General features: G+C 45.2%; 1 protein-coding gene across 16 annotated transcripts in view; it reads left to right on the top strand.

Moving 5' to 3' along the window:
• SEC31A (SEC31 homolog A, COPII coat complex component) overlaps positions 1 to 16082 on the top strand; it is a 46789-nt gene extending 30707 nt beyond the window's left edge. For 3 of the 16 annotated variants that reach the window (XM_062574289.1, XM_062574293.1, XM_062574288.1), the window contains 9 exons: positions 821 to 913; positions 1579 to 1705; positions 2731 to 3087; positions 6537 to 6575; positions 8355 to 8413; positions 10588 to 10860; positions 11572 to 11691; positions 14383 to 14454; positions 15360 to 16082. In XM_062574289.1, the coding sequence (XP_062430273.1) occupies positions 821 to 913; positions 1579 to 1705; positions 2731 to 3087; positions 6537 to 6575; positions 8355 to 8413; positions 10588 to 10860; positions 11572 to 11691; positions 14383 to 14454; positions 15360 to 15539 (1320 nt within the window). In that variant the 3' untranslated portion in view covers positions 15540 to 16082. The remainder of the gene's footprint in view (positions 1 to 820; positions 914 to 1578; positions 1706 to 2730; positions 3088 to 6536; positions 6576 to 8354; positions 8414 to 10587; positions 10861 to 11571; positions 11692 to 14382; positions 14455 to 15359) is intronic. The other 13 variants (XM_062574297.1, XM_062574292.1, XM_062574295.1 and 10 more) reach the window with 7 other exon arrangements.
• The last annotated feature ends 6522 nt before the right edge of the window (positions 16083 to 22604 follow it).

Here is a 22604-nt window from a genome sequence, read left to right as displayed (position 1 = left end):
CACTACAGCATTAGCCTGGCACTGCGCAGTGTTGGGAGTACTGAAGTCAGCTGAGCCAGCCGGGACCCCGGGATTGTGGCTTTCACTCTGCCTTTGCCCAGGTGGAGGTGGCAGGGCTCCTCCTCGCTCAGGGGCGTCGCAGGCGTGGGGTGGGTCTTGCCTTCTGCCCTGTCGGCAGGGCAGCGACAGTGGTATGAAGCTGAAGGGCTTCAGGGTGGCAAATAAGGAAGGTTTAGCAAGGGAGGCATCTCATACCCAGCAGGGGCTGCGGAGACCTGCTGGGTATTGTTAAGGTGCTTGTGGGAGAGCTCTTTTTCAGGTTATACTTTTTTTTTTTTTAATAGACTGTAAGCTTAACTTACTACCTCATGGAAATGCAGTTTAAGTTTGAACTGAGTTTAACACAGGACATGTAATGTGCAAGTGGTCGTTAGTGATGCTTGGTGCCTGCTGTGCAGTAGCCTGGGGGGAGCTTCTGCAAGAGTTAGGAAGATGTGATACGAGGGGGTCTATAGTAATGTTGTGGCAGACCTGGCTCACTGGCACGTGTAACACTGCAGTTGCTCCACGGCCTGTTGCAATTGCTCCCTCCTCTGTGCTTTGTCTTCACTCTGCAAACCACTTTAGTTTGAGTCCACAGTGATTTAGTCTGTCTTTAATGCACTTTTTCTACATCAGTTTGATTTTTTTTTTTTGTCTGTGTCAGATGTCCCAGCATGCCAACTTTTTTGTGTTCACCTCTTTGCATTGTGCTTTGATACCCTTTAGACTTTTTTTATTGTTTTGTTTTCCATGATTGGTATTTCTTTGTTCAATTCAGGTTAGAATTGCCCTTACTGTCACTACCTGGAGTAACAAAACTCCTACTGCCCTTCCCAGCCATCCTCCTGCAGGCTGTCCCTCTGACACACAGGTATAACCTTCATTATTCCTCTCCGTGAGACCCTGCTTCACTCTGATATGCACCTGGTGCAGTCTGTGCTTTACGCAGCCTGCGGCTAGGCAGAAGGAGCAGGTTCCAAGTCTGCTCAGGTTTTGCTCCCTCTGCATCCCGTGCTGTATGTGTAGCTGTTACCCTGATGAGTGGCTTTGAAAAGCCTCACGTCACCTGAGCTCCACAGTTATTGGCCCGCGCTAGAATATTTGAAGTGTGATGATACTGGTAGTTCCTCTCCCCTTTCCCACGGAAATAATGAGTATCAGAGTTTATGCTTGAGTCACTAAGTTGAAAGCCATCTCTGGCCTCTGAAAGCAGGGCCATCTCTGACTTGCTGAGTAACAGATAGTGCTACACCTCTTCCTTGGGCAGGGAGTTGCGTGATCCTCTGCTACTCAAATCACCCTTAACACTTCTGACTGCGCTTCACTGTTAGGCAGGGCAAAATGGTGGCTATCCAAAGGCAGTGGGATGATTGGAGCTATTTATCCCTGTGTGAATGGCTCTTAAAGGGAATGGGGTTTAAGGCCTTTAAGTGGGAGCTGGTCATTTCACTGCAGTTCTGCTTCAGCACTGCATTACCATCACCAACTAAATCCCTATCTCTCCCTCTCCCTTTTTACTGCGTTCTTGTTTTGCAGGGAGACACCCCACCTCCTCCAGGGTTTGTCATGCCAGGTGCTGCTAACCCCAACATGCCACCTCAGCAAGCCACATCTGGTTACAACATGTACTTGCAAGCGGGGGCCCGGCCAGCATACCCGCAGAGTGAGTAGCAGCGGCTCCCCTCTCTCTCCCATACAGGTGGGCCAGCTGGGCAAGAGGCTCTGTTTCTTGAGGAAAGCTGGTCCCTCCTTGGGTTGAAAGGACTTAAATCAAACCAGTTCTGCTTCTTGGGCAAGAGAACTCCTAATGCTGCTTCTGGGGAGGGGGTTGTTTCTTGGTGGGGACCAAATGTCAGGCACCATCTGTTAAAAACTGCCCTCACAGTTGAGATAGTATCTGCCAACAAATGAGACTTGCTTTTCAACTGGCACCTCGTAGAGCTGAAGTGTTGGAGTCAAACCCCCAAGTGAATCTTGGAGCAGTGGCACAGAGCTGGTGAGCAGGGACCTGACTTATTTATGTTTTTAGGCCTATACAGTTCTCCCTGGGAATCCGTCAAGAAAGGGGAGAGGGATTGAGGGGGAAATGGGGAATAAAGGCAGTGGTAGAGGTGAGCTAGGAAGGGGAGAGTGCAGTAGCATGTTCAGGAGTCTGGAAGTACAGGCAGAAGTTAGGAGAAAGTGGTTCAAGGACAGATGGTGAGAGCAGAGTTGGTAAAGTAAAGCCTCAGGGCCTGCCAGGAGAGGCTGTGAGCTTGCACTGACTTCCAGACACTGCTGTTCATTTCCTTGGTGTGGAGTTTCTCCTTGTGCAAATCTGGGACCGGCATTTTACTTCTTGGATGCGGCACGGAGGATTACAGTGTTGCAGAAAAGCCCCGAAGCAGCAGTGCCCTGCCTCTCTGGCAGTGCCTTGAGTGGCAGCTGCGGGCAGCGAGTCCGGGGAGAGAAGGAAGTCCCTGTGGCTGAGGCAGTCTTTTCTGTCTCCCTGCTCCTGCAGCTGAGGTTTTGAGCAGTCCTCCAATACAAGTGATCATGTAGGAGTGGGACCTGGCTATCCGGATAACCAGCTGGAGGGGGAAGGTACAGGAGGAGAGGAGTGTCAGATGGTGAAGGAAGCAGAGCTGAAACCTGCCCCCTCTGTTACAAACTCACTGACTGAATCTCTCCTTTTCTCCCCCTTTGTAGCGTATCAGGCCACACAGCAGTACTCATTCGGAACAGGGGGACCAGCTGTCTATCAGCCTCAGCAGCCTATCACTGCCCCTGCTTCAGCCTCTTACACTAACCCTGCCCCTAACCCTACCCCTCCGTACTTACCCTCTGCCCCTTCCCACACCATGCCCTCCCCGCTGTACCCCGGGCAGCCTCAGCCCTCTCCAGCCAGCTTGAATCCTGCCTCCTCCTGCCCTCTGCCTCCTTCTGGTGCATCCTTTCAGCATGGCAGGCCAGGACCTCCAGCAACTTCCGTGGCTTATGCGTTACCTACTGGACCAACAGGTACTCTGCCTGCAACCAGTGATCTTCCTGCATCCCAGAGAACAGGTCTGCGCTTGAACGGGGGGAGGGTGAGCAGGGAAGGGAGAAGGTTTTGCTTGCTCACTCGGGGTTACGTGTGCATGTTTTCCTTGCGAATGTTTCACAGTAAATTTGCTTGTGCTTTGAGGTTAATTCACAGCATTTCTAAAACACATCATCTTTCCTCCTCGTCTGGTGCTAATACAGCTACGTCGCTGCAGCGAGTGCTTCCCCAGCAGTGTGGGCGGTTGTCTTTCTCTGAGTCAGACCTTGCCATGGACACAGAGCCTTTTCCTGTTTTGCTTAAGACACTGCTACAGCACCATGTTGCTGTGAGATTATCATCTACTGATCATGGATGGTGGCACAGTTGTAATGTTATGAGGCCAGCACCAAACTACTGTGTAGCTAGAGCGAAAAATCGTGGGTGCTCTTGCAGAACAAGTTTGTAAATGCAATTTCTCATTGCATCTCCTCATAAGAGGCAGGTCAAGCCCACTATTTGCTACATATTTAATTTTAAAAGCATTTCATACAGAATCACTACATTTTTCCATGGAATCACCTGATTTTCATTGGGGTTTTTTTCCTAACCATTAGTGTGATGGGATTTACTGTAGCTATGAAGGCCTTAAAAAATGATCAGAGGTGATTTAGAAATGCTTTTACATGGCCTTGCTAGTTGTTCATCTAAAGCATGTGTATGTTAGCCTGTAAGAGCACATTTGAGCATGCATGCTAAGAGCACGCTGCCAAGGTGAGGAAGAAGGGCTCCCTGGGTCACGCAGGCACCCTTGAATGTAGCTGTTTGCTGTGGTCGAGTGACCCTGCTCGTGCTAAACCTGTGTCGTTTTTAGCAGCCTTTGGTTCTCAGCCAGATTTGAAACGATAGTCTTGAATATGTCATGCTGAGGTGGAGCTACGAGCAGTCTTGTTCTAAACATGTCCTTTATAGTCAGGTGGTCCAGCTGGAGAACCAAGGACTGCCCCTGGGAGCAGGTAGCAGGGAGATTACTAGCCAGTATTTGAGGTGTGTTTTGGGGACAGTGTCTCTGCTGCCAGGCCTTAAGGCACTGTGACTCCCTCTTAAGTCTTCTGCAGTGAGGCATTGCAGAAAAGGCTTGTTACCTTTGTGCTGGTCACAGAGGTGCTCCAAGTAGATGCTCCTGCTGCCTGTGAGGCCGGGAACCTACGCTGATCGTGACAGTGTTGGCACATGTGCACATGTTTATGGAAGAAGCAGTCTTGGCCTCTGTCCAAATGATGATCGGTGTGGTGTGGCAGCCAAGTAAACAGCCTTGTTGAGGTAGCTGGTGTTTCCCTCTGTTCTGCAGCCAGACATGGTGTCTTCTCTGTTCCCCCTTTGAGATACAGTAGTGGGACTTCTCCTGACTCCATGTGATAGGGCAAGTGTAACTTACATCTCATGCAGAAATCAGAGGGGTTATTAAATAATCAGAGGGATTATTAAAATGGGTAGAAGAGTTGTTGGGAAGTTTTCTAAGCTGGGGATGTGGAGCAGCACATTATAATGCAGACAGTATTGCTTCTGTGCCTTCAAATAAATGCAAGGAACAAGAAAATTGTTCTTTCTTATCCATTTTACTACTGTACTTGCGTCACTGGTAGGCACTTCAGGGACTTGTCACGTAAGTTTCTTGCATTAACCAGGAAGTGACATAATCCATATGGCTCACAGAGCGACAAGGCACTCTGTTTTGGACAACAGAAATTGAGGATGTAAATGACAATATTCGTCTACTTTTAAAACCATTTTGTAGTCCACACTGACTGTGGTCTAACATTTTTCCTAGGTCATGTTAGTAGAAGAATTGAATCACTCATCAGCATTGCCTTACTAGATTTCATTTCAGACTTAAGTTGTCTGTACTATGTTTTTTATCAAGTTTTCTGAGAATTAATGTTGCTGTTTACATTTTGCCCAGCAGCTGTGATGAGTGGACAGCAAGTACAGAGTGTCAGGCTTTCAGGAACTGGAACTCGGCATTTAAAGAAAAAAAAAAAATTTGTGGCTTTGACCTTAAATGAAGGGGTGGGCTTCCGTGCACCACGAGGTCCATGGCTACATGTGATCCATGGCGTCAGGCTGCTGGATCTCAGCTGTCTACCTGCAGCTGAGAGAAATATTTAGATAAAGCTAAGAACACACTCTGTCCAGTTCCGGCTTTTAGATTATTCCTTTGAAAGATCATACAAACAGGAAGAGGAAAAATTTCCTTTTGTATACTGAAAGTACACAGTATATGCTTAACCATCAGCAAATTTTTCAGGGGCACTGTGTCACTTAGATGCCTTTGTAGATGACTATATAGAGCTCACAAATCTATAGCTACAAGCAGATTTCACCTGTAGCTCTCAATGTTCTGGTGCAGAGCATATAGTTCTGCTCATCTTGGCTTTGGAATGCTGTGCTTCTGTGTGTTACGACAATCTGATTTGGGAACACGATGTTCACTCTGCAAATGTGATGCATTAAGATGGAGGGGAGAAAACTAGGAATTCAAAGTCTTGGAAAGCATCTGGCCACTGACCTAGCATGCAGTTAAGTATGTTCTTACTTAAAGAGTTTTTTCTTATTTTTCTTAGGGTTTTTTTTTGCAAAAGTATATAAAAATGAGTATGTTAAGCACAGCTTGGAGCTTCCATCAGTGGCTAAGCCCACACTTAATTTCATTCTCGAACTGTCTCACTTTGGCTGCAGAAGATCTCTGAGCCTGCCTTGAAGAGAGTTTGAATTTCCAGAGTGTTGCATCTTGTTTGAAATAGTGATAGCACAGATCTGAGTTGAGGGAAACATTTGTACTAGAACTATAAGTGCATTAAAACCACCCCAGGGACTTGAGTATTCCATGGTAGTTGTCTCATCCCCCTGTTTCTCTTCAAAATAGCAGTAGTGTTTTGCCTTTTGGATTTGCAGCTCACTCTGAGCAGGCAACTTGTCTTTTCACACAGATGTACAGCTCCTCTATGAATGTGACATTTTTGCCATGCTGGGTGCACATGAGAGAGCCTTGATTCAGGGGAAAACTTGACATCCCCTTGAAGTCAAGTAGCTTTAAGCCTCTCCTTAAAAGCTTTCTAGAAAGGTAAAATGATGATGAGGAGATTAAGAGTAATGGTCTGTCAGTTCCACTGGCTGCTAAGAATAGAAAGTGAGAATTCAGAAAAGTGGGCCAGGATTCTTCAATGTTTGTTAGAAGCAACTAGAAACACTGATTTACTGCATGGGAAGATATCCAGGCTTGTTTTTAGGGAAAGCAAACAAAAGCAATGCCACAGGGTGGGTTGGACAATTAGTTTTCCTCTAGATCAGCATTGTAGTTGGGTTAGGCTTTTTTTTTTTTTTTCTCCTGACCTCTCTTGCTTATTGAAATTAAACTGCTAATAAAAAAAATCAGACAGGTTGTTGTAGTTCTTAAACTATTTTTTAGATCTCTTTGCATTTTTATCTGCAGAAAACCTGCCAACTCAAGACCAGGCCTCTCCCTTACCAGGTGAACTAGGTACCATGTAATGTGAAAATCATTACAGCTGCTACATGAAATTAATTGAACAGACATCAGCAATGCGTATGTTCTTCAGAGAACATTAAATGCAATGCTGTTTGCCATTGACTCTTTAATCTAATCAATTGTAATGCCTTAATTAAAACCAATAACATATTTGGAGTTTTTAATCACAGAAATGAATGCTGTTTGTGGGTTTTTGTTTTTTCCTTCAAGCAGATTATTCCAAGAAATCAATAGCAGCAACAGTCTGGGAGGTTTTCATAATGTATTTTCATTATCAGCACTGCAGAAATTAGACTTCCTATATTGGAAATATTCTGGGAAGGGATGCTCTGGATAGAGGGGCAGAACTCCTGAGATAAATGGCTGTCAGGAGATGGCACTGCCTTCGGTTAATGGAAAAATCAGATATGAAAGGGGTTTAAGCTTGTTTTTCATTTACCCCTTCAACATATTCTGATATGGAAATTGTTTAAAAAAGGCTTAGGAGCAAATGAAATTTCAAGACAGGCTAATTCTGCAGTGATGTTGCAGTCTGCTATATAAATTCATTTTGTCATTTACAAAGTGAAAAACAGTGTGGTTAAAAGTCCATTGAGTGGGGATGTGGTTTTGTTGCCTTTCTGTGGCTTTGTGCAATAAGTCCTGATTATTCAGTGGGGCTGCAGTAATGCTGAGATAAAAATGCTGTGATCCCAGTTACATGTGCTCTGTGACAAGATGGGAACTGTTTCTAACGCACTAACCTGAGCTCTGGGATACAAATCTTGCAGATGGACAGTGTGCACTTTCTTTGAAGAGCTTAAGGCTTCTTAAAAGAAAAACACCCCAGGCTGACTGGAAGTGATTTCTGCACAGACATTCTTCTTCCTGTTTCAAAGGAATTGGCCTTGGTGCGAAGAGCTAGATTTCACCAGCTTCCCCTAGCAGCTCTGCTCTGCCCTCAGGACACAGAGCCTTCATAAATCTGATGTAGTTGGCCAGGGAAACCTGGTTTATGGCTCCTTTGTATCTCTAGGGTGGCTGGGTGAATCTGACTGGAAATGTTCAAGTCTCCTGTTGCCTTTTGTGCCTCTTCTTTCTATGTGGTGTTGCCGGGAACACAGCATAATGTAATGTAAAAAGCTGTTGCGGTGTTACAATTGCAGCAGCAGCACTCAGGAAATTTGTGTGACTTGCTGGTGTTCCTCAATGGTTTCTGAGGTCTCTGCTGCTGATAAATTTTTTATGACAACATTACAATGATCATGCAAAAACTGTTCAGAAGACTGCTCTAATTTGTTCTAATGTAAGGGTGGGGAGAAACCTTCACCGGTAACTGAAGCGTTAATATACACTGTCTATCTGACAAAGCTCTATTTTGGCCATGGTAGGCACAATTTTCCTGCCTACCTGTCTTTTCAGTGTTAGGTTTAAAATTCTTGCGGGAGAAGAGGATACTAAATTGTTTTTTTTCACACTTAGTCTTAGGGGCTTAACTTGGTGGGTGCCGATAGGGTGTATGGTGTGTAAGGAAGAGGGAGACACAGCGCAGAGGACTTGATTACTGGGGCTTTGAGAGGCCCTGGCTAGCTCAGGGCCTGGGCTGTTCTTCAGTGAAGGACAGAGCCGTGGGGACGGGCGCTGCCTAGCAGCGCGAAACCTCCGGTGGTGCAGCCACGGCGCGGAGCGGCCCTGGCTGAGCTCTGAAGGGGCAGTGCAGCAAAGCGGCCTCGTTCTCCTCCTCCAAGATATTTACAGTCTTTCTTCCTTTTTTTGTCCCAGGGCCTCAGAACGGCTGGAATGACCCTCCTGCTCTGAACAGAGCTGCCAAGAAGAAGAAGGTACTCTAGGAAACTCCGTCTCAACGCAATTGAGTGTGGTCCATTTGAAAAGCAGTAACTTAGCTTGCTCCTGGGAAATGTGTTGACAGGCAAAGAAACAAGAAGGGTTAGCAGCAAACAGAATCTGTATCCCATGAACAGAAATTGCCTTTGTGCCCTTCCAATATGAATCATCTCCCTCAACATTTAAACCTTTAAAGAGATGGTGGCTTTTGGTTTGGTTGTTATTAATGACACTGATCCTAGTTTGAGGGAAGAAAATACCTTGGACTATTTTTATCTGCAGAAAAACAGATGAGTTATGTGGGAGATGAGGCTTAAGCAAAATGAAAAGGCCATGCAAATTGTTACACATTACTGACTTCTGGAGCTGAAAGCAATTTATCCTGATTAAGGGTCTGACCCTGGGAGATCTGATGAGAGTAAGACAATGTTCATGACAGACAATGTAGTGGGGTTTGGGTGTTTTTTTTTTTTCTTTTTTTTTTTAACAAAGATTTAGATTGCAGCAGGACGTAGTAGTTGGGAATGTTTGGCACAGCAGCGTGAGCCTTCCTGTCCCCTGTGCTGCTTTGCTTTAGGACATTTTCGCTGCAGTGTTGCCTGCTGCTCTCTGGGTCTAGTGCATTTGGGAAGCAAGGGTCGGTCTGGGCTCTGTAGAGCTTCCATGGTGGGGAGGGGGAGGGCGTTGGGGCAGCAAGGTGGGTGAAGGTGGAGGCAGAGGTGTCTGCCTTTGGGGCTTGGTCTCTGGGGTTCAAGATGAAGCTTTTGGAAAGAGGAAGTTTTGCTTGCTCCTGTCTGCCTCAGTGCTTGGACACGTGTCCCACAGCTGTCAGCATGCCGCCTTTCAGAGACATCTGGGCCCTTGGGTGGGAGGGAGAACATCGCTGGTGAGAATAACTGACCCTAGAACTTGATAAAAATCCTTCTGGAAGCAGTGTCTGCTACTGCTGTATGTTTGTTGCAACTGCAGCTTCTGCCGTAATGAAATGTTGAGAATTGACTCTCTAAATGAGGAGTCATGCGGCTTGTCCTGTAGCTTTTTTGAGTATTTAACAACCTCCATCAAAAAGGCTCATGTTTCCCTTAGGTCCGCTCTGTGAGGAGGTGGGGTTTAGGCTATTATGAAATGACTTGCCACATCTGCTATTGTAATGTAGAAGACGCTTGCATTTCAAGCCAAAGCAAAATTTTCAAGTGTTCTCCACCTAGGAACTTAGTATTCACAGCACATAAATTTACTGCTGTGATTCATTGCTTTTATAACTGTTGGTGGTTGTGTAATGGGAGTATTTTTCTTACTCTCCAAAAGACTGTTTTAATTCTGACATCACTGATTCAGGGTAGCTTTCAGTGTCCTGTAATCTTTTTTCTTCCCATGCACACCCAGAGAAATGTGCACGTTTTCATGAGAGTCCTTACTTTGGTTTTGATTCCTGTATTCCTTGCAACAGACTAGCGTCTGTCTTAGTCATCTCTTCTCTTTACAAAACACTTTCTGAATCTGAGGTGCTCATGTGTAAAGACTGGCAGATGCTTAGGGATGAGTGTGAAATGCAGTCGTCTGTCTTGGTGCAAGCCTGTTTGCCAGAAGCTCAGAAGCCTTTCAAAAGCTTTATTTGGTGCATGTTGCTAGCTGTGACCTGTGTACATTGACAAGACTACCAGGAAAAAGTTGTTAAAATAAGATTTTAAAATCTTATTTATAATGACCAATAGTAAGAATTGCTTTAGGTGCAGGTTAGTTTGCCGTAGTGCAGACGCTTGTTCCGTTAGTGGTGGTCTGCCAAGCCTTTGTTCTGTGCCCTTAGCTGAGTGAGTTGCTCTGACCTTCAGCCCTTGTGACCAGAGCAGGCTGAGCAGACCCCTGCCCTGTGCAGACAGGAGGACAGGCAGAGCGCACAGGGTTGGGAACGCTGGAGGACATGATTGCCCCGGGGTGGTGCTGCCCGTGCAGCTGCTCCCAGAGGAACAGGTTCTTGTCAACAAAGTAAAACCCTGTATCGCCTGCTTCTCTTGGTAAAGCCTGGCAGCTCAGCTCTGTGCCTGGCTGAGCTCCCAAGTTCTGTGGGTTGGGAAGACAGGCTGGTCATTGGGAGCTAAGTGTTGCGCCCTGCTGGGAGTTGTGGTGCGGCTGTGATGACGGGATAAACATGGAGTTTGTTTTTCGCCAGGTTCCCGATAACTTCATGCCCCCAGTTCCCATCACTTCCCCCATCATGAACCCGCTGGCAGATCCACAATCTCAGATGCAGCAGCCTCCGGCTCCAACACCACCCGTTGGTGCACCCAGCTTCCAGCCTCCGCATCTCCCTGCAGGGCAGCCCGTGCTGCAGAACCCATACCAGCCTGCTCCCCAGTCCCTGGGGCCATGCATCGTGCCTCCTGCTGTCTCCAAAACCAGCACAGAGGGGGCCCCTGGAGCCCCAATCGGCAATGCCATCCAGGTAAGGTAACCCTAGTGCTGCATGGCTTTGTTTTCTGTATCAGTGGAGCCTTGTGGGTTAGGATCCTGTTGGCCAGGTGCGGAACAGAAGAACCTCTTCTACTTGTTTGAGGCCTTGACCACGCCAGAAAATGGTGTCATGTTAATAACAGATGCAGTACAAGCCAACTGGATTTGATTGCCCTTCCTTAGTAAGGAGTCTGTTCTGAGTGTGTTGAACAGGCCATGCTCCCACGGAGGTGGGAGAGTGCAGCCGTGGCTCAGCAGGGTTTAGCAGACAGGTTAAAACGGCAGTGCAGCAACTGCTTTGTCTGTATCTGTTACTGACGGCAGAAGGTCCCTTTTGCATTCCCCGCAGGACAGCTTGTAGTGCTGTTGGCTGCTTTGAGTAGCGTCCTGTACTTCAAAATGCACTGTTCAGTCTTTAACCACTAGCTTTGCACCGTGCTGGCACTTTGCTACTATAATCTTCATCTAGCTGCAAAGTAACCCTTGACTGTTAACACAGTCATCAGTAGGGACCAAGAAAGTCCTTCCTTCCACTACTGTGCAGCTCTTCAGAGGGACGGATGGCAGATGCTGATAATGTCTCCTCAGCACACCCACAGGGAAGAGGGGAGATGGTGCCAAGATGGCTAATAGCTTGATTTAGTTTAAAACTACATGTGGTCACAGAATGACCTGAAAAAGCCTCATCTGTTCTGTTTTTCAGCATGTTCAGGCACTGCCAACAGAGAAGATTACCAAGAAGCCCATCCCTGAGGAGCACCTTATTCTGAAGACCACGTTTGAAGCTCTTATCCAGAGGTGCCTGCTGTCTGCCTCGGATCCGGTAGGTCTCTGCAGCATTCCTGGAGCAGGCCTGTGTTCAGATGAGCATACTGATTTCTGTTGCTCAGGTAGCTATCGCAGCCTCTCCTGCTGGAGTTGCTTTTTCTGTACCAGGGCTGCTTTGAGTAGCCACAAGCAATGCATAGCAAAGCTACATGCACTGAGGACATGGTCATTTTGAGTCTGACCAAAGCCCTGCTGACAGCCCAGGTGCCTGAGGATGTTGACTGGGGATCATCACTGCCCTCCTCATGCAGAGAGCAAGATGCTGCTGCTGATTCTGGGCACAGGGGATGGGTTGTGTCACCCCATCACAACCCCCTCTTGCGCAGCTCTCCACTGCCCTCTCCTCCGGAGGGTTGGAATTGGTTGGGGTTGAGGTTTTGACCCTGTGGTGGTTAGAGAAAAAGGACTCCTGTTCCTCCCATCAGGTGGGCACTGATGAGGTATGCCCTGCACCCGCCTGGCCAGAGAGGACATCTTGTTCATGTGCTTCACTGCTGCTCATGATTAGGGACAGGAAGCAGCTGGTGTTATGCCATGTCTGAGCTGAGGCTTACATATGTGAGTACATGTTTCAGGTCTTGATTGGTGATGTGTCATTTCTGATGATAAACTGTTTCAGAAGGAAACAATGGGTAGCAGTGAAGTGAAAAGGCTGTGAGCTGCAACACACCCACTAGAGCTGGACAGGATAAACATTTCTTATGACAGATGTTTTTTTGTAAATGAGCCTTCAGTCTCATAGCTTCTCGATTTTTCTAGTGGTCAGTAAATACACTGCACTGAAGCACAGCTGCTGACTGCTCAGCTCATGCATGCTGAAAGGTGATGATGAAAGACAGGCTGGTGGTGTGTGGAGGACTCTGCACTAAATGTGTGTGGTCAGCAGCACAGGCTTCACGCTCCTGTTACTGCTACCAGGAGCTGAGCTGCCAGAGGGCTCTGTGGCAGCACGGCAGCACACTGGCTGTTCAGTGTCGTTTTTAAGTCTGCTGTACCATTTCAGCTGGCTCTGTAGTTCTGACTTGAGATGTGCGTGTGCTTGCTCCACCTTTTCATTTTGGGTGTCATCCCAACAGTGGGACTCGCACACTCCTTTGCAGAAGCTTCTGGAGGCCATGCACTTCTTTTGGACAGACTCTGTACAGTGCAGTAGTGTTTGATTTGCTCAAAAGCCTTTTTTTAAAAAACACCCTGCAGAGCAGAAGGATAGAAGCCAGGCACTGTACAGACCCTCGGGCTTTTTCCTCCTGTGAGTGTATTTTCTCCCTTCTCCCAGACATCAGCACGCAATGAAGACAAAAACATTCAATTCACACCATCTGCACCGAAGGATTGCTTTTCTGCTATGCCAGCACTATTTGTTGCCTTACTTGTTAATGCTCTCTGGTTTTCTTAGGCTGGGCATGCGTTCCAGGCGCACGGTAATGAGAACTGCTGCCCTGACTCTGTATGTCAGTTATTGTCAGCGCATATACAGACACAGCTAGGTTGTTATATATCATAGGGGGAAAATGGCAACATGAAAGCTGTTACTGCCTAGAGACTAGGACGGGAAGCAGGGAGTCAGGACAACAAACTACTTGCACTTCTTCCACCTGACTTCATTTAATTGCGGAGGTTTCTTGCTGTTTAGTGAACACATTCGTTTCTCTTCAGTTTACCCATCTGTAAAATGAAGTTACTGTGCACATCCTGTCACAGGTTTTGAAACAGTTGTCCCAAAGTCATGTATCTGAGAGAGAATCCAAAAGCCTGCCTCTTACCTGCTCCTCCTGGGTACTTTCTCCTTACTTGCCTCAGTCTGTTGACAGCATTAATATCACTCAAGGGACTTGCACACATGGTCTGAAAGATTCATGTGCCATATTCTGTTCTGTGCCTCTTGCTGTATGAACAGCCTTCCCTAATTTCTGGCACAGCAGGGAGCCACCTGTCTGTGTTCACACCTGCGCAGAAGCATTCCCTCAGGCTTTTTTGCTTTGAGTCTCTGCCATGATTGAGTGCAGGGAAACTTCTCCAGCAGCCAGAGGAAGTTGCACTACATAAGTAAAGATGGATTGATGCACATACAGATTTAAGAGGAAGTTCCAGTACCCATATGCACCGATGCCATTTTTAATGCTGTTGACCTTGTTGGTTTTGTTACTGTAATTATACCCTGGATAATTGAATGTTTGTTTTCTTTCTGATTGTTCTGGAGTAAAGCCTCCTATTTCTGTAGCTGTTTGTAAGAACAAGTAGATGGAAAAAATGTAAGTAGAATTTGCTCTAAATGATTGAGGGTTGTTTTATATTCATTCTTCAGTGACTGTGCTTGGCCTTAAGTTCTGAGTGGTATTGCTGTATACTTGATTCTGGTAGTATCTTATGTCCAACAAACAGTGCTTTCCAGTTAAATACAGAAGCAAGTTTCCTTCTGTAGCTTGTACTTCTGTTACATTGACTGTATCAGATATGCCACTGGGTTTTGCAAATGACTGGTACCTTCTGGGATATACCTCTGAAGTTCTGCTACTCTAGGTAGCTAGAGATGTCATCTTATCTTTCCTAGAGAAATCAGAGGTGTTAGGAGAATGGTGATGACAAAGGAATTGTGTTGCACAGGTGGTCTTGCAATTAAGTGACTTATTACAAAAAAGTGAAATTCAGAACACTATTCTGATTTTAATGTGTTTTTCTCTTGCAGCAAACCAAGAGGAAACTGGATGATGCAAATAAACGCCTGGAGTTTCTATATGACAAACTTAGGGAACAGACAGTAAGTTCTGATTTTACATTTTTTCCCCATAAGATAATGCAAATTATAGCCAAGAAATCCGCCAGTTGTTTGGGCCCCTCTTTGATCTGTTAAAGATATTTGTTCCTTCTGAGAAGCATGGTTCACTTTTTTTGTTGCATGTTTCCAGGCATTTCACAGTAATGGCTAGGTAGGATGCTTGGCCCCGGGCACCTCTGCAGACTTCAGCGTTGTGGTGTCATGATGCTGATTTTGTAGCAGTGTGCAGGGACTGTGCTGAGACGGACACCAGAGCTCCTTGCTTTAGGCACTGGGTGAATGCCTCAGGAGGGTCCCTGTCCCCGGTTGCTGGCAGAATGAGCAGGCAGTGCAGGCTCCCACACTTCCAGCCAAGAGCATTAGTCTTGCAAAGCCTAGGCTCAAAAACATCTCCAAAGTTGTAGGCATTTGAGGCTCGCTGACTTTACTGGAAATGAGATGTTTAAATAATTTGGAAGATTTTTCCAAAGCCTTGCAGGAGGTCTGTGACAGGATAAAGGATTGAACTTGGGTCTCTAAGGGCTTTGCTAGAGGGCTAGTCATTGTAGGGACATCTTTCCTGAAGGATGAACTTGAGCCCTATCCCAAAGGCATACTAACTCTGCATGTTCCCTGTGCAGCAGAGTTGGTCACAGCAGGCCTCCCTGCTCAGGAAATTGCAGCAGGGGGCTGGCAGTGAAGCTAACCATGGTTTGCAGTACTGCAGAGGGAGTTTTTGGGTTGAAATCAGTGGCTAGACTCCCCAGTGACTGTGCCTAGTGTGGTCCTGCTCTGAAGATCACTGTCATTTAAAAGATCCAAGTCCAGCACCTTACTGAGGGCCAGAGGTTTCACTCAGGGCATTTATTTTTCTTTTTATTGAACTGCCTTATCTGGCTTCCTTGCAGCTCTCTCCAACCATCATCAGTGGTTTGCACAACATTGTGAAGAGCATTGAGACCCGCAACTACATGGAAGGACTGAACATCCACACTCACATAGTCAGCACCAGCAACTTCAGTGAGACCTCTGCTTTCATGCCTGTTCTGAAAGTTGTCCTCACCCAGGCAAATAAATTGGGTGTCTGAAGTAACCCTGCACTTGCAAAGCCTTGATGGTTGCTTTTCCAAAGAAGTGCATTTCTACAGCAAACATGCAATAAATGGACCAAATACTTGTCCTTACAGCATGTCGCAGTAGAGTGCTGACAAATGGCATTACACTCTCCCTGCAGAATGCATCATTCTAGAAGGGCCTTGGAGCCCTGGTGCTTTTCTTTACATTTTAATCTTTCTCATCCCTAATGATTCCTGTCTACAGGTAGTATATTTAATGGATGATGCCCCATATTGTCAATTTTTAGATGCATGTTCTACTGCTAAACAGTGGCTTTTAATAACAAATATGTGTTAAAAGAACAAGATAGGTTGTGTATCAGACCCTAAAACAAACTCTTCCTACCCCACCCTTCCATATCCACCAGATTAAAGAGTCTGATCCTATAAGTGTATTTGGTCTTTCATTTTATGAAGCTACTTGCAGTTCTCTTATTATAATTTACATGTTAAATAGCTTAATTTTGCACTGAGGCAGATGAGCAAAATAAAGGCTAATGTGATATTTTCAATAAATGTTAATTTATTAAAATGTGTCTTTATGAAGCAGAACTTAGATTTTGGGCCTGAATCACAGTGGGGCAGCTTTCTGTTGCATCCTAGAGGTAAGGATATATTTCCTCAGTATGACTGAGCTGCTGCAGCATTGCCTGCCACAAAAAGCTCTGATTAACATTTGCATTGACATACTTGCATTTCAAGGAAAGGTTTAGCACGGATTCTGAACACATCTGCATGCATTTTTTAAAAGCTAAGAGCAGGTATAAATCAGTGGTTTAAGTCATCCATACAGAGAGGGTAGATATCTAGTGTGCAAACAAGGTGCAAATTGTCTTGCAGTCCCCTGAATTTAGATTCTGCTGCACTGCTTACCCTGCGAGTGCACGCTGTGCTGTGGAGCTGCAAGCATGCTTTTGGCTGGCCATTACCAAATTGGTTTGGGTGAACATCTCACCTGGGACAGCTTTCTGTACCAGTTTCAAGTTTTTAAAACTTACAACTGTGTACCATGAATGGCAAGTATGTCTAGGAAGAGCAGCAGTTGGAGGAATCTTCCATTTAACATAAAAATAGGGTCTGCAAGAAGTTTTGAATGCAAGCTTCCTAAAGTGTCCAGGCTGGAAGAATATAGATTGGCAGTGCATATTCTAAGTAGTATTATAAATAACAATAATCTAAATAAGCAAATAAACAAATAAGCAAAACATAGCACACTTCCATTATTATATTATATATTTCCATTAACTGATTATAAGTTTTAGATCTCTGATAAGGTAGTTAAATTCCTCTGACAAAGTTGGGCTTCATTTTATTTCCTTTCCAAAATTTGCTGACTTCATAAGCTTTTATAATAGGAGAAAGTAAAGCATCAATCTGGAGCTACTTTGTGTCAAGAGTTCAGAAAACAGTTGGAGAGATTCTCTTAACATATTTACGTTACAGATTTCTAAGCAGCGATATAAGCAGTCTGTGTTCTGCTCTTGACATTCAGAAGCTTTTCAAGTTACTGTGCTTTATTTGTCCAAGCACTTAATAAAAACTCCTTGCCACAGCAGGGTATTATATTGGCTGATTCACATCAGGGGGGTGAAGTACATGAATGCTGCCAGAAACCAGTAATAAGGAAACTGAATGAATTACCTCATCTCAGTGGGAAAAACTTTAAGGTCACCCGCCCCACTACTGAATTCTGATACTATGTTATCTAGCAAGTATTTCACAGTAAGTCTTCACATGGGGAATTATAATGGTTGTGTGAGCTCCCTATTTCCTCCCAAGATTCCTTTCTGCAAATTTTGAAAGTAATGATGATGCCTGATAGTGGAGAATACAGGTGGGAAAGGGAACTGAGCAGAAATCTTGCCATCTGAGGTGGAAGCAGAATTCAGACAACTTACTGCTGCAGAATCTGTGTTTCCAAATGCTGAAAGAACTGGTACAATTAACTTTGGTAACCACCTCGGAGCGAAATCAGTGCTGTCTGGCCCTAGCAAATGGGCATGTCTCCATTCAGAGGGGGAAAGTAAGCCAGGCTCCTACAGACTTGTTAGTCTGACCTGGATTGAGTTGTAGGTAAGACTGAGCAACACACTCAAAGAAATAGAACAGAGGTAAACAGGAATAAATGAGGCACTCTAAGGAATGTGGGTGTGATGTGTGTTTTCCAGGAGAGCCTGGCTGTGCCTTAGAGGAAGAACTGGGGAGACTTAGAGGTCGGCAGTGGTAGGTGGGGGACGTACTGCAGTAATGTGCACATGGTTATGGGCTTAGGAACTACAACAAAAGCATTGCTGTAAATTTTAGTTCATCAGCTGTGAATAAGAGGAGCAGTAAGATTTGAAAGTATTAGCAACAGCTTGGTATGAATTGTCTTTGTAAAAGGCATCACATTGCACAAACCCTGGTGAGATTTCCATCTGTGCAAAAGAGGATCCCGAGTGAGAACAGGCTCAGAGAGGCACCCAGATGTTGGGAAATGAAGAGTTCATTTAATGGGAAGAGACTAAATAAGGTTGGGTTATTCATCTAGTGAAAATAAGAGTAGGAAGCAATCTATCTGCAAACACAAGGTTACAAATGCAGAAGCTAACTGAAACTGAAGAGCAGTATTAGCATGAGAACAAATCAGATACGACCTGGCCGAATAAACTCAGGGTGAAGTGGTTTGAAATGAGACCACCAGACAAGGGAGGTTGAGGAGCAGCCTTCCCAGCAGGAAGAAAAATCTGACTGTGGAGCTTGAGAAATGAACACACGAGATTATAGACTGGTTACAGCCCCAGCGCTTCAGATGCTGCAGCTCTGGAAGCCCCTTCTCAAGCGGTTCCCGTCGTCAGCTGGCAGGACAAAAGCAACCCCTTGTTCTGAGGTGATAGTGTCTTCAGGTTCTGCTGGCCTGGACACTGCCTCAGCAGTGGAATAATTTTGTTCTCGCTAAAAGGAAAGCTGCCCTCTACTTGGCCGTCCTCAAGAGCTCGGAACTGGAGAGTTATGCTTTCCAAGTACAAAACAGGCACGGAAGAGAAAATCTGCTACTTCTATCCTAAGAGCAGCTGAGACAAATAGTAATAGTTCATCAGTTATGTTGCCGTCTGTTCGCATCTTCAAGGAATGCCAAGCAATTAGCCACCCATCTGATGTTATAAATGCAAATAAACATCTTTGTTTACTTCGAAGGCCAGGGAAGCTCTGTCAGTTTACAATGGTAAAAGAATTTGGCCCAAAATAACCTAATTTTGATCTTACTGACGGAGAAGAGATTTATACAATGGCATTAACGCCCATCAAACTATTTCTGTTCACAGCCCACCCCAAAGCTGCCAAAAAAAAAAAAAAAAGGAAAAAAAAGTGAAAGGAATTTTAAACATGTAATTTGTGGTGGCATGGGTGCTGTCCGATGATTGCTGATGTAAGGAGAAGTCTGTTACCACAGGTGTCATGATCTCGGCAAAAACATCAATAGGAAATTTTGTGGGCAAGGGCAGAGTTAATGGGTTTTTCTCATGCTGCCTAGGTAAATAGAAGAGTATGTAACTGGGGCAGTACCACAGAGTATGCCAACTATAGACAGAAAATAGAAACACTTGAGCAAAACTTTTTTCTGCCTGTAAATCCTTGCAACGAATTTACCTTGTTGTAGCTGGCAGAATTAGAAATGAATGTTGAGGATTGTCTTTTAATCATTGCAGCATGTCTAGCCTGTGCAGTGTTTATGTCAGATTTCTTGTATGTTGTGCCTTTTGGATAGTGTAGTTCCCCAACATACAGATTGGGAATGTGGGTTACTGTTTAGTAACCATGTTTCCTCTATCCAGAAGGGAGCATATGCTAGACTGATTGGGCTATCAGGAGAGAAGGAACGGGGTTCTTTCTGCTGAAGCTAACGATTCCCTCAACTATTTGGATGGGGGGGAGGGGGGCACGTTTTGGAAAGCATGGCCGAGACGCAGTACGAAGAACAGTTGCACGACTCCCCGGAGTCCTGCTGGCCTCCCCCACAACCCCTTCAGCCTCCCGCTTGCTTCCTCCACGCCTCATGCAATGTTGGTCCTTTGCTTTGGCAGCAGAAGCATCACCATGGCATTAGCCTGGCCAAGGACTCTGTCAGGCCTGAGAGGGGAAAAGGTGCATCTTGGATCAGACATGTCCCCCCTACACGATCTTGCACGGCTCTGCAGTGCTGAAGGTTAGTCGTTCTGGACCACAGCAAACGTCCGCTGCAAAGATGGGGCAGGTTGTGTAAGGCCAGGCACCGTTCGAAGCTGAACCCCTCTGCAGCGGCCCGGTTCTCCTTCCACTGGAGGCGATGCCAAGCATCCCTTTTGGGATGCCTGGCACTGGGCTGAATCCCTTGGCCTGGAATGAGAGCCAAGGCCACTCACACCACACCGAGGAATTTTATAAATAATAATCTGACACCAAGAACAGCCTAACCATGGCAAGGTTTAAATGGGAAAGCACAGGATTAAGTTTCTAGCCTTAATTCATTGTACGCTAATTTGGTTATTCCCTTTTTTTCTCTGGTGAACCTGTAAATCAGAGCGACAGGTCTATTATCTGTCGCAGAACTGCCAAGCAGGATATATGGACACACACATAACACAACCCTCACTCAAGAGACTAAACTAATTAAAGCTTCAGGGCTGCACACTAGCAGGAAGAGAGTCTATTTGCTAGGGAATTTGTCCACTGGCACCCTAGAAAGGAAGTTAGAGGCTGAGTTAATGTGTAAGTTTGTGACTACCCTGACAACACAAAAGAGCATTCTTGGAAATCTGTCACTCAAACTTTTTGCCAATAACACACAATAAAAAGGACTTGGATACATACTTACTGAGCACATATTTCTTGTTATTTTGATGATTGTGTAGGCTTTGTTTCCTTCTCTATCACTTGAGGACTTTATTTGAACAATGCTTTGGGTCATTGCTTAACTTTCAAGAGCAGAGGAGAGGCTGATCTTGTAAACAGTTTAAAAAGCTCTGTGCTGAAATGTGATAATAGTGGTTACCATTAAAATGATACTCGCTGGGTTCCCTTGAACCATTCACTACCTTTGAGCATTAATGTCCTCTTTTTTTCCAAGAGGAGAATCCTAGAATGTTTAAAATATATCCAAAACAATCTTGCATTTAATTATATACCCTCCGCTGATTCACTTGCCTCAGGAGGCGTAGTTAGTAATTAATTAACACACCACACTAATGTGCTTTGCACCAATATCACTCATGAAGTTGCTCTCCCCAGGGTCTGTTTCCTTAACAATTGCATGTTAGGAAAAAAAGCGTGAGGCCAGCTTCCAGGGAGCTGGTTTGCTCTGAGGTAAGCCGGGCGTCTGTTCGCATTCCCTGCGGCGGCGGTGCTCGAGCGTTTGGGAAGAGCCTCCCTTTGAATTCCTTTGTCTTTGTGCCGCTTTCTGAGGGTCGAACAGGGTAAAACTTGCAGGTCAAATACTTAAGGAAGGAAGAAAAACATTTTGAGCTGCGCAGTGTTAGAGCTCTGTTTTTGTTATGTTTCTTGAAACCTACGAACAAAAAATTGTAAAATTCTTTCTCTAAAATATTGCAAAGCCTTCTGAGCCCCTGGCAGCCTCATTTTGAGAATACTGTCCCAGACTACTTGAACTCAGTAGGGCAAAGATGCTTTAGGTCCCACTGGCTGTGTTATTTTGCAGTAAGGCTGTTCGGTGGGCTAGGCAATAACCTTCATTACCATTACAACCACCGCTGCACTCCTGTGCGCTGCCATGCAGAATGCAGCGAGGTAGGGATGGGCCGGTCTCAGGATTAAGTGGATTGCCCTGTGCTAACCTTTTCAGAATGAGAAACAAGGTCCACTTTGGTCTGTGAGAAAGTACATAATTCTACTACAAGAGCTAGATCCCTGCAAGATCACGATGTTTTCAGTTGAAATGGGAAGCCTTGCAACACTCAGGTCTATTTTTCACATCCTTTTGCTGTTTACTTGACATGTAGTCCTGCTGTCTGAGAGCAAAAGACAGCCATACTGCTAATAAATTGTAACCTCCCTCCTTCCAGCAAGACCAAGGTGTCTTTGCAGCACAGAGACCTCTCATTCCCATCAGCTGTAGGGTTATTCTAGTGAGATATCCAAGGATTCATGTCAGTGAAAAGGATTTCTCACCTCAGTGCAGATGATTTTCTTGATGGTGAGGTTGGAAGATGTGCATTCATTTGCAGGGCCTGATGAAGCGACACTCAAAGCATGTGCTTATCCATTAAGCAACTTGGGTGCCACAGTTCAGCCAGGTATAGAAAGGCACACTTTACCCAGTGAGAATTACATGCTTGCATGCTGCCTGGGAATGGCTTTAAGCCCATAGTTAAGTCCTCTTGCCCATCAACAATATCTGAATCTCTGCGCAGCAAGAGAATTCAAAGTTTAGTCAGACACTGAAGTGGGATTTATTTTAAATTAGCCAGCTCACAAAATAGCACTGATGGCTACTTACAGATCACCCAGTTCACAGTAAATGTCAGGTGGCTACTTCATCTGCATAAAAAAGTAATTACTTGAGGCAGAGGAGGCCAAATTCTATAAGCAGACAGACATACAAAACAGTACAAAGTCCTATCGGAACTGCCAGCAAATATAAGATGTGCAGAGGAGAGGGAGGCTGTAACTTTTATTTCCAAATACTGACTTGAATTCTCATTTCCAAAGTGTGTGCAGTCACTAAAAGCTATTAAATGCAGCAGACAAACCCAAGCAGCTCATATTCCAAATTTCTAAATCACACTGGAGCATTCTTTATCCAGACTTGCATTCTCTTAACTTTTAAAAATATGAACTCTGGAGTATTTATTGAGAAAATCTCTTTTTGTGTTTGTTCTTGTTCTGGTTGTAGCTCCTCAGGTTTCTTCTCTAGGTAATTCTGGTTCACCAATTTTTTTCCAATATTATTTATTGCTGCATGAGATAGGAAACAGATTTGCAAAGGCTCTTCTTTGCATCTCTTCCTATTAGCAAGACTTCAGCCCAGCGGTCCAGATCTTCATCTGTGGCATATAGTCCTAA

This window comes from Rhea pennata, chromosome 4, assembly GCF_028389875.1.
Source record: "Rhea pennata isolate bPtePen1 chromosome 4, bPtePen1.pri, whole genome shotgun sequence".
Taxonomy (NCBI): Eukaryota; Metazoa; Chordata; class Aves; order Rheiformes; family Rheidae; genus Rhea; species Rhea pennata.
Note: the sequence above shows the minus strand (reverse complement) of the source record. Positions and strands in the feature narration are given on the sequence as shown.